General features: G+C 38.4%; 1 protein-coding gene across 1 annotated transcript in view; it reads left to right on the plus strand.

The window, feature by feature from the left end:
* The window catches only part of npepps (aminopeptidase puromycin sensitive), a 33,008-nt gene extending 21,204 nt beyond the window's left edge, over positions 1-11,804 (plus strand). The window contains exons 18-23 of the mRNA XM_056252730.1: positions 52-194; positions 7,273-7,329; positions 7,414-7,521; positions 8,676-8,831; positions 8,998-9,045; positions 10,336-11,804. Of these exons, the coding sequence (XP_056108705.1) occupies positions 52-194; positions 7,273-7,329; positions 7,414-7,521; positions 8,676-8,831; positions 8,998-9,045; positions 10,336-10,482 (659 nt within the window). The 3' untranslated portion in view covers positions 10,483-11,804. The remainder of the gene's footprint in view (positions 1-51; positions 195-7,272; positions 7,330-7,413; positions 7,522-8,675; positions 8,832-8,997; positions 9,046-10,335) is intronic.
* The last annotated feature ends 374 nt before the right edge of the window (positions 11,805-12,178 follow it).

Below are 12,178 nucleotides of genomic sequence, written 5' to 3' on the forward strand. Positions count from 1 at the left end.
TTCAAATGAAGTGCTCTTTCGTTTGTTGCCCCTCTCCCGTCTCTTGTTCAGGGCATTTGGACGCCCTGCTGCGAGGTCTGGTGCTGGGGAAGCTGGGTAAAGCGGGGCATAAGGCCACTCTGGAGGAGGCCCGGCGGAGATTCAAAGAGCATGTGGAGGGTAAACAGATTCTGTCTGCAGACCTCAGGAGTCCAGTGAGTCCTCTAGCATTACCATTTATAACACAGACACATATGCATCATGGTGCACTTAACATGTATTGTCGTGGAGAAAGATGCCAAAGCTTAGAATTTATTGGTGGAGACAAAAAAGCTGATATACTTGGGTACCTTCCAACTCTTTTTAATTAGCTCATCCACAGTTTTTATCAAATCTTCTAGCTACTCCCTGATAGTGGCATGGTCTGTTTTGAAACATTTATCACGTGTTGAAGGCCAAAGAAGAGATTTCTATATTATGCAGGTTAGGGTGCATCAAAAAACACAATTCTTGAATTTTGATATGGCTGGGTGCTAAAAGTGTTCCAATATATGTAGAAACAACAAATGCAAAATATTTTTCCAGTACATGATGATTTAGGGGTGCCACCGCACATCTGTTTTTGTTGGATAAAGTGGTTAACAGTGCTCAATGGTCGCCATTGAGATCTGAGGTAAACAATACTACAGCTCAAGAAATCTGAGGTGATCTTTCTGTTTGAGGTGATCTTTCTGTGTTTGGTATGTATTATTACATATTACTATCATATCTGGAATTGTATCTTTGTATACTTATTTATCATAAGTCATTTAAGTCATATTTATAGGTATTTGGTGCTCATTACATCTAGCTAACGTTAGCTAGCAACAGTTTGCTAACTACAGTTAGCTATCTATGTTAGCTAAGCTATTAAGCTTAACATCAACAGTATTCTAGAGTGGACAATGTCATATTCACAGTATAGATGACTCATGTTTATTGAGAGTAGCATTGTAGTTGGTGGTAGACTTAGTCAATGCTAACAACAAGCTGCGGAAAATCGCCCAGGCCAATCGCTCCAGTGAGACTACAGCGAAACAATTGGAGAAAATGGAGTGCAGACTTGATGCCACATTTCCACTGTGGCCTCCAAATGTTGAAAAGCTGATTGATAACCCAGAAGACCTAGCTTTCTTGGCCAGCATGAAGAATGAGAGAGTGGCCACATTTGGGGCCGGTTTCACAAAGCTATTTTAGACCGGTCTATAGTGTTAGACAAGTCTAAAATTTGCTCATAGACTAGTCTAATGCAAGTTAGACTGTTTCACAAAAATAAAGACTGACTTAATTTAGACCAAAAAAATTAGACGCCTTCCCCCCCCAGGCTAACTTAGGTCTAGGACTCTGTTACCTTGGCAACCAACAGTAACAATCAGTTACATTACAAACAGCCAAAAGCAAAGGGAAAATGGCCCTTTCCAAATTAAACATTTCATCTTGTTACTACATTCTCTGCTAAATTTCCCAAGTAAAATGTCCTTGTAACTGTTATACTACTCCAACAAACATATATTTTCCGCTGGGGTAAACTGCACTGAGCGGATGAATGCGCTTACTCGATCCGCCATGTTTTTTGTTTTGAAAAGTGTCTTATTTTACCCAGAATGCATTGCAGTGTAGTCCTACTTAAGATAGTCAGAGTCTTAAGCGCTTTGTGCAATGGTCTGATTTAGATGTCTATGTGAAGTCTGACTATCTACTATATCTAAGCCATAGTCAAAGTCTATCTTTGTGAAACCGGCCCTTGGTGTATTGGACAAAAAGCTGCAGCTCAAGAGGCGAGAGGAGCGTCAAGCTGCCGCAGCAGCCAGGCAGTCCCGCTGTGAAAAGGAGCTGGAGGAGATGACGGCAATGTCCAGCTTGGAGTCGGAGAGTGATGAGGAGACAGAGGAGGATACTAACACAGTATATCCACCATCTGAGGGCGAACCATCCCACAAGCATAAGAAGACTGGACAAACGTCTTCATTCCACATGACATCCTTAGCCGACCAAGTGTCGTGTCTCTGGCTACAAGGTTGAAGATGTCACCAATGCAACAGGCTGCCTTCACACGTGGCCTTGTTGCAGAGTCAGGCAGTGAATGTACACATCTCTCTGCATCTTACGCAAATGCTAACCGAGCAAGACGCCAAGTGCTGGAGACAATCAGTGAGGAACAGCACAAGCAGTGGACACCACCTCCATTGTGCACCCTACACTGGGACAGCAAGTTAACACAGATGCTCAGCAATGTGCGCCAGTTGGAGGTGCGTTTTACAGTAGTGATTGGAGATACAGAGCGGCTGAAACTGCTTGGTGTCCCAGCGTATAAGAAGCAGACCAATGAGGCATGTGGAATGATCATTGCCCGGTTGACACAACATGGCATTTGACACCACTGCGTCAAACACCGGCCATCTCACAGCAGCCTGCATTGCCATACAGCTCTCACTGGGTCGACCACTGCTTTGGTCTGGGTGCCGGCACCACATTGGTGAGGTCCTCCTGAACCAGGTTTTCACAGTGAGATCAATGTACGTGCAATGAACGTGGTCAATGACTGTGTCCCGATCGTGGCGTCAAGCTCACATCCGACTTCGTCGCAGTGTCAAGGAAGGAGCAGAATGTGAAGGAAAGAATGTGCTGCAGGCAGTTGAACATGACCGCAACATACAGCCAAACCTTCGCCACTGCAAACGCAAACCAATCCCTAGCCAATCCCTGAATAGGACGGTTACTTTTGGGTGGCGGGTGGGGAGACATTTCTGGGGGAGACGCACTGGTTAGGTTCAGAGTTCAGGTTCCATTTCCTCTCTCTTTGTCCCTGGTGATGTTGCTCAGTGGAGCAGACTCTGGCACAGACTGAGCAATTAAGTTTAAAATTTAGTTAGTGTCAGCTCTTACCATTAGGCCCTGTTAGTTGCCAGTGAGTTAGCCACTAGACATCCATCCGACATCCATCCATGCTGCACAAAATTCAGGGTAAGGCCACGTGAACATGTCCGATTGACCTCCATTCATTTTGTCTATAGGACAAACAACTTTTACTTTTATAACCCTATAGAATATGTTACTGTTTAAAAGTTCACTGTACTCAACATTCCCAGGTCAACCTTTTGGCAATTAGACTAAAAATTGAAATTTCGCCAAAGTTCATGTGTTAGGGGGCACCCCTAAATCTCAATTGAATTCCTTAAAACTTTGCAAAAGTCATTTTTATGTTAATTGGAACAAAATGCAATGCCAGCCAAATTGACATTTTGAAATTAAAATTTCCCATTCAAATTTGATGCACCCTAATGCAGGTGCAAGTTTAGCTAAGGTCAGACCTACAGTGTCATTGTGCAGTCAATAGGGGCTTTTGCACCGGTTAGTTCCAGGAACTAGCTACCATGGTGGTTCCCCGAGAACGAATGGTTCCCCTAGTAACATTTTCCTGTTTGCGTTCGCACAGCCAGTAGGAACTCTGAAGTGGCGTAAGCCGCTCCTGTCGTTGTGACTTTTATTTTGACGGCGCAGCCGACCTTTATTTTGATCATAGTGCTCCCATTCTCCGTGTTCGATTAGTTTGCGGTCTGTCTAACACGTTATTAGATAGAACTGTTATACAAAGAAAGTAGACAGTAAATGAAAAGGTATTAGCGAATGCCGTGTGGTTGATGTCCAGGGTTGCTAGATGAGCAGAAATATACAGTAGTCAACATTTGAAGTGGATCAAAACCTTTCATTAAAGTTATACATGAATTTTGAACAATACCCGTTCTTGTCTTAGGACAACTTTGATTAACTTTTTTGATCCACTTCAAATGTTGACTACTGTATAATGTTTCTCTTGGTCCCCTCAAAGTTGCGTTGGATTTTCTCCTCAGCGTAAAGTTAAGAGGTCCTTCTATCACTGTTTTCCATGTTCATAGAGTTAGTTTGTGGAGTAAATAAATAGGCTATAATCTGTGTGTTTACACAGCTTTTTAAAAAATGGCGGGTGCTGGCCCATGCGGCCGTGCACTTTTTACCTTCGCTTTAGAATTACAGCGATTCTGGAGAGGAAATTGCTTGAATGGTGGGTTGGGTTCATTTTCATTCTTAAAGGGTCATGAAACCCCCCTCTTTCAGCTCAAGTCTAGCTCACAATCTTTTTGAAAAATGCAACTTAAATGGGCGTGGATGGCTGTGAGAAGGGGTGTGGTAAGGCCATCACTGTCATCGCCAGTATCCCATGCATATCGACTGTCACTAAAAGCAGTGGTAAAACGTGAGGAAATGCTAGATTTTTTTTTTTTAGCTGGCAAAGTTAAAGTCTTATGAAATACGACACTTTATTATTGTCCTTTCAAAAGTAACTGAATGCCCTGCTATATTAGCCTAGTAAGCCTACAGTAATCGTAATTCTATTGAGAACATATTAATGTAGGCTACATGTATAATTATAATGTCTTTATAAAATATATATAGTTTTTTATAGACACTATACATATATTTGAAAATTATTAATTTAATTAATTAAAAAAAAAAAAGTTCCGTGCATAGCCTAGATCTACGCGCCCCCTGAACCCCCATAATAAAGATGGCTCTGTGGAGGTGGATGACTTCTCATTTTAGACACACACACACACCTCTGAAGGGATAGAAAAGTCCTCGGGACTTGGTACCGCATCACTCGCAAACAGTGTTGTGTGTAACGCAACTACTTTTTCGGGTAAAAAGTAGTGTAACGCGTTACTACTGAAAATTTGGTAACGAAACGTAGTTCCTTTTTCAATTCCGCACAACGTTACTTTTCCCATGGACAGATTTGACAGCAACACTGTCTCCTCAGCTGCGCGCTTGCAATAGTCACAAGCTCCACATGGTACGTGACAGAGGCTGGTAGCAGAGCAATCAATTCTGTGAATTACACTGCGCAAACCAAAAGTAATACTCCCACCGGATGAAGAAGGGTTGGCTCTCCACAGAACATAAAATATGAATTGTATTGAATTTTTCATGTTCGCATTTATGAGGAAAGAAACAATGTTATGGACGTAACAGTTCTTCGGACTTGACCGCTCTGAAAGCGGCACTAAAAGACTGCTTTAAATCTTTCACAGAGACCTCAAACAGGCATTTAAAACACCAAATATTAAGGATTGGCATATCAAGCAAAATAATATTCGATGATTGCTCGAAAATCGTACCTCTACCCCCACATGCTTACAGTAAGACGGCGTTCGCTCAAATCCCGCTCCGATATTAAATTTCTCTGTATAGACCTACGTGTTGTAGCCTAGTCATTAAAGAAAACGATTTAGTTTCATATTTATGTTTAAATAAAATAATTTATTTTTTAATTTCATCAATGTTGATTATATGAAAAGTGAAAAGCATGAGTAAGAGCATAAGATGCGGAATCGGGAGACAAATGGAGTGGGCAGACATGATTTTGACCACTTCATTAAGTTTGTTTTTGTAGAAAGCCTTTCATTAAAGTGAATTTCGTTTTGTATTAATTGTATCTTAATTTTAATCAATGTTTCATCAACCAATTGTCTTTAATAAATAAGCAGTAAATATAGCAGGCAAGATAATCAGGACTTCTCAGGAGCTCCGTGCCGGTGCGTGGACTGAGCTCGTCTCATAAATGAACCGAAACTTAGCGCAAGCTACTTGCCTCAAAGATCTGAGAAATATATAGAAAGCTTGAAATGTGTACTTTAAAACAAAACTATTCAAAACGAGAGAAAACAGACTCTCTGTTTATGTAATCCATATGAAATGTGCATTTCTCTCTGGCGCTGTTCACTACTGTGAAGATCGCGAGTCAGTATCGTCAACTTTATCTTTGCAGCCGACACTGACTGACAAAGAAAACACTTGTTTATTAATAAACAATTGAAATGTCTCCTTACTATATTTGATATTCATAATCATTTCTTTTGCCGGTTCTTTGTGACATTTTTCATGAACGCGTCACCACCGCTCAATAGTTAATATTGTGCTTTGGTGTTCAGTTTATACAGGTTTTTCAAATGTTATGTAAATAAATATATATTTTTTTTCTATCTCAAAATCTCTCTTTTTTTTCTAGTTTTTTTTTCTAGTTTTTCAATAAGTAGAGTTCATAGTAGAATTTTATGTAGGCCTACACATTTAGGAACAGATATTGGGTTCTGCCCAAAGTCAAGCAACATAAAAGTAACGTAAAAGTAACGAGTAACATAAAAAGTTACTTTCCAAAGGGGGTAACTAAGTAAAGTAACGGATTACTTTTTTAAGAAGTAACGAGTAACGAGAAAACACTACTTTTTAAAAGTAACTTCCCCAACACTGCTCGCAAAACGCAACCTGCATTGGTTGTCAACAAGGCGAAGTCCACCATTCTCCAATTCTCGAAGCTCAAAAATGTTTGCGGCACACACGTTTAGATGTGTCCGTCGTTGATGGAAAACCAACCACCCGGAGCCAGAGTCTAGCCCGGGCAGCATCGCGGGGAAACATATTCAACCCAATTGGACTTTTGCACCACGAAAACAAACACTTGCGTGCGTCCCATGATCACAGTTTGACATGTCTGTCACTGGAAAGATCCACGTGGTGTCATGAATAATTAAGAGACCGTGTTTTCTCATAGGATATGAAAACTCAGTCTCATTAATAATTATGAGACATCGATGAGTCATCAACGCACTATACTGTGCTCTGCCACGTCACAGCCTGCGATGAAGATTTTAAACCCGGAAGATGAAAATAGCGGAAAGAAACAAAAATTTAACCATTTTCACCCTACTATTAAATCTAACAGATGCTAACATTGTCTTCAATGGTGTTCAACACACATACCTCTGATAAAATCTGGTTTAGGGTTTCATGACCCTTTAATGAAAAACACAACAACAAAACAGTTCAATGACCTTGTTAGCATTGGGTTTAACTAAAAATATTGCCAAATATGCACTTTTACATTTAGTGTTGAAACCAAATCTTCCGCCATCGTCTTGTTCGTCACATGATAAATGAAATCTGACTCCTGCTGCTGATCTGTGCTGTGACTCGTTCGGCTCACTCTGAATTGAGCAGACGCCTTCAGTTTTTATTTGTACTGTCTGTTCTCTGACTGAACTAAATGATTTTTATTACTATAAAAAAAAAATCAAAAGATGGTGGGGGTGGTGCCGCTGTGGGCAAGTGATGTAATCGGTGTGCGGCTGAACGCCATGTAATCCTGACTATCTCAGCAAGCCTAGTTTCAACATGTCCCTGTAAACAAAGGTGTTTTTGTTTTCTTCATATTTTTAGGTGTACCTGACAGTTCTGAAGCACGGAGACAGCACAACGCTTGACACCATGCTCAAGGTGACAATTTACACGTGTCTAAACATTGGTTACAGCGTTAAAGGTGCAAACAAATAAATGGCATCTTTCATTTTCTGTTTTCAGCTTCATAAGCAGGCAGATATGCAGGAGGAGAAGAACCGCATCGAGAGAGTGCTGGGAGCCATTCCCGCTCCTGACCTCATCCAGAGAGTGCTTAACTTTGCCCTGTCGGTACGTGAATACGCACACACTTACTGTAGAAAATAGGTCAGACTGTGGAAAAATTTGAAAGCACCAGAAACACGCTTTGCAAGAGTGTGAAATGTTTGAACAGATAAATGGAATGGCAGGAGACATTAGTCATGTCCTTTTGGGTGAATCCTGCCAAACCTGTCAATAAGGGTGGGTGAAATGCAAAATCTTATTTCACAATGATGATATATATCAAATGGAAGCTTGTTTCCGTTTGACTTTATAACTCGCAATTACGACGAGTAATTGAAAAGATTAAAAGATAAAAAGTTGCAATTATCTTTTAAATGTTTTTTTATTCTGTGGTGGAAACAAGCTTCCATAATATCATGATTAAAGCTATTTTTGTTATTTTATTTTAGCTGTTAAAAATAAGAACGAATAATACAAACAAGAGGAACAATATAATAGAACAAAGATACAAATTAAATATACTTTTTGGTACAGTAGACTTATTTAGCATAAAAGAAATACTACATAAATTGAATAATCAAATGTTCAAGTCAAGTCAAATATATTTATATAGCGCTTTTCACAATACAGATTGTATCAAAGCTGCTTCACAGTATCAATCAAAACAACTTAACAGTGTTTGTTTATTACTGGAAAAGACATCCAAGTTTGGTAGAGCTGTGGTATGAAGGGTCATTTAATTTGAATATAAAAGTAAAACACTGCATAGTCTTCTCTGTATGAATTAAATATAAATTGATTCTTAGTTAAGAGCAGTGAATGATTTTCTCTTTGTTTTTTGTTGTTTGATTGACATTAATGACACAGACAGGTTTATAAAGCTGCTGTCACTTTAAGAATGAATATACTGAACAGTTTTTTCCCAACTGTTTATGTTCATTTAAGACATAACCGACTGTGTTTGAGTACTCCACAAGATGGGCATTTTGACATAATTGTATGTTTATGTATCTTTAATATTGTTGTATTAATGTTTAAAGATTTTTTTTTTTTAAATCCCCAGGAGATCAATAAATCACCATTTTCATCTCTCTCTCATCTTTAAATTAACATTCTCACAAGAAATCCAATCTGACACGCTCTAATCTGAATCTGTAGGAATTAAAAATCTCCAGTGACAGTGTGAACAGTGACACTGATTCTGGCTGTGGTATTTTTAGGAGGAGGTTCGTCCCCAGGACACTGTGTCTGTAATCGGGGGCGTAGCTGGAAGCAGCAAACAGGGGCGCAAAGCTGCATGGAAATTTGTTAAGGACAACTGGGAAGAACTTCATAACCGTTACCAGGGCGGCTTCCTCATATCAAGACTCATCAAGGTGAAACAAGTGCAGTACACAAGTAGAGACGAAAGCACAGATAAAATAAGCAACACAGTAAAGTAAATCAAGATGAGAAATACTGTACCAAATCTAATTTGATTGTGTATAATCACTGTGTATATATATGCAGTGTTGATGCGTTGTTTTTGATTCTTCACTGCAGCTGACAGTGGATGGGTTTGCAATAGATAAAATGGCTGCTGAAGTTAAGGTGAGCATCATGTGCTTTCTCATGTCTCTAGCAAAACCTTTTTTGCATTCTACAGACTGTTGTCCAAAGTGAATGGAAATTTCTGTATACGATTTTCTAGTTATGTTCTCCTTGGAAATTTCATTTAATTTGACTGGATTTTGCTTTTGGGAGTAAGCAAATGTAAACTATGTAAGCAAATTGTTGAGTTGAATTGATTTTTATCAGTGAAGTCCTTATGAGATTTTTATGAATGAGTTAAGTCCTTATACAGTTATTTAAAAAAAAAAAAAATGTTAAAAAAAATGTATAAACTCTGTACAGGAACACTTATCTGTTAATATAATGTATTTAAATAAGATATAAATAAGATATAAAAATGTATATACAATAACCCAAAAAACTGAGTATCACTTGTATGAATGCCACTGATATAACAAAATATAAAACAAAATGATATTTGTTTACATTTTTAAAATGTTCACATTTTTAAAGTTTCATTGTCTGAATCGCACCAAACCTGGCAATGAAATGTCCTGGTCATATTTTGGCCTAAAAAAAAAAATAAAAAAATTATGGAGATAGATATATATATATATATTAGATATATATATGTGTTTAGAGAGAGAGAGAGAGAGAGAGAGAGAGAGAGAGAGAGAGAGAGAGATGCTTTTCTAGTTATTTTCTGCTCTAAATATTTCATAGACTAGATATTACTTTACACTTGGATAAAAGTAAAATTTTTCATTTGTCAAATTGGCAAATCATTCATTTGAGTTGAGTTTTCAACATTGATAATAATAAGAAATGTTTCTTGCGCAGCAAATCAGCATATTAGAATGATTTCTGAAGGTTCATAAAAGTGATGGCTGCTAAAAAAATATCAGCTTTGACATCACAGGAATAAATTACATTTTTATTTTTTTTATTATTTAAAAATAATAAAATTACGCCGTTTTATTAATTTTTCTTCTCTATTTTTTATCAAATAAATGCAACCTTGGTGGGCATTATAGACTTCTTTCAAAAACATTAAAAAAGTTTGAAGGAGGGACTGTTTTGAGTTTGAATGAATGAATGTCACCCCATTATATAAGTTGGATTTATTTTCAAGAAATGTATGACAAGCTAACATATCAAACACAACTTATCACAGAAAGATGTTTGTTTAGTTTTACATGATGCAATAGATATCAATATAAACAACAGATATCCTGTTAAAGATGCAGATAATTTGAGTATTACGTTTAAAAAGAGACTGATAACCACTGCAGGTTGCTGTTCTTCACAGAAATGCTGGTTGTTTTTCAGAGTTTCTTTGAAAGTCATCACGCACCAGCGGCCGAGCGCACGGTACAGCAGTGCTGCGAGAACATTCTCCTGAACGCTGCCTGGCTCAAGAGAGACGCAGATGACATCCACCACTATCTCCTGCAGAGGAAAGCGCCCCCTGTCTGACCTCCGAACTTTGACCCCTCCCTGACCTGCTCACTCACTCCAAAATGAGCATCATCTTGCTATCTTCAGCGAAAACAGAAATGATTTCAAAACTGCAACTCCATCTTAAGAATTACCCAAGAGTCAATAAAGAGAAGTGAAACTAGGAAACAAGACCGTTATTCACGCTTTGAGTGTGACGTAGTTCCCCATTCTGCCAGTGGGAGGCGCAAGTGCACTCGAGCAGAGCTGTGACTGAAACGCAAGAGATTCTCCATGTTATTTTATGAGCTGGTAATGCATGTCAACACATCGTTCCCTCAGTATGGCACTGCTCTTAATGCAGTGGTATTATAAACGCAATCATCTCTCTTTCCTTGCATTTACCGGTAAAAAAATACAACAAAAAAAATCAAGCATGATGTTGATATGCTCAATTTTAAGTTTGTTTGTTTGTGTTTTCTTTTGTTCTGTACAAATGACGATCTCCTCCTTCGGTTTTATTAGTAATGGCTATATACGCATTTTACCCAGAATCCTCTGCGGCGTGACTGGGCAGAATGGAGGTTAAAGGTTGGGATGCACTGGTAACTGAACGGACTCTATGGTAACGGCTCTGAATCCCATCGTTAGTAACGGTTAGGACTGAAGACGCATAAGCATGGTACTGTGTTTATATTGTAAACTGCGAGCATTAGTTCTGAGACCTTCAATTAATCTGAAATGTGATTATATATATACATACGTCTTTGCCCTTGTCTCCTGTACGTCACTGTCATCTGTTCTTCAGCACTTCCAGTGGTTTATACCTCCAGAAACTGCGAGAGAAATCAACTCAATGGAAGATAAATTACACAAAGTCAGAAATGTCATTAGCATCTGCCATAATAATGCAAAGCTGTTAGAGAAACATTTTATAAGATCTATTTAATGATTATTTTACTGTTGTTGAAATCAAAAAAAGCCCCCCCCCCCCAAAAAAAAAATCATGATTTAACCTGGTTTCAAACTTGGAGGCCTTAAATTGGTCAACCTTATTGTTCGATGGCATGGTACCCTTGTTGAACCCTAAACAGAATTTATTATCTGATGTGGCGCCCAATGTGGTTCATGATCATCAAAATCTGTCTCTAAATCTTTCCCTGAAATGTGCTTTTGTTTAAAAATACAATTGATGTTCATTAAAGAAGATGAGAAAAAATGTGGGCACAGCTGTATTGTTGGAATGCTATATTGGATTTGTACATGTGGGGTATGACTCTTCATGCTCTTATGTTTTTGTGCATTTTGTAAACGATACACAAATGAACATGTATTCCTTAAATGTATATGCCATAGACATTCACACAGTTCAAATGAGTGTTTCAAAAACATATCAGTTATGAATATAAATGTAAATAATGAGTTCAAATCATGTGCAGCAGGTACAATGGGAGGAAAGACGAGGACTTTGATTTTATGCTCAGTTTTGGTCACTGAAGCACAGATATGATGATGTAAGTTCACCTATGTTTGCACAGATTTTATGTTGGGAGCTTGTGTTCACTGTGCAACATGCAGACTGCAGTTTGCGTATCTGAATGAATTTGAATGGCAGATTTCAAACATCATTGATAGTGTCACAGAGTCTGATTTCACAAGATTTTCATAACATTATTGCCGAAGACAACAAAAACTATAGGCAATAAAGAAAATCACATCTGATGCAAGAGGAACC

Source organism: Rhinichthys klamathensis, unplaced genomic scaffold (genome assembly GCF_029890125.1).
Source record: "Rhinichthys klamathensis goyatoka isolate OS25496 unplaced genomic scaffold, OSU_Roscu_1.1 h1tg000098l_1, whole genome shotgun sequence".
Lineage (NCBI taxonomy): Eukaryota > Metazoa > Chordata > Actinopteri > Cypriniformes > Leuciscidae > Rhinichthys > Rhinichthys klamathensis.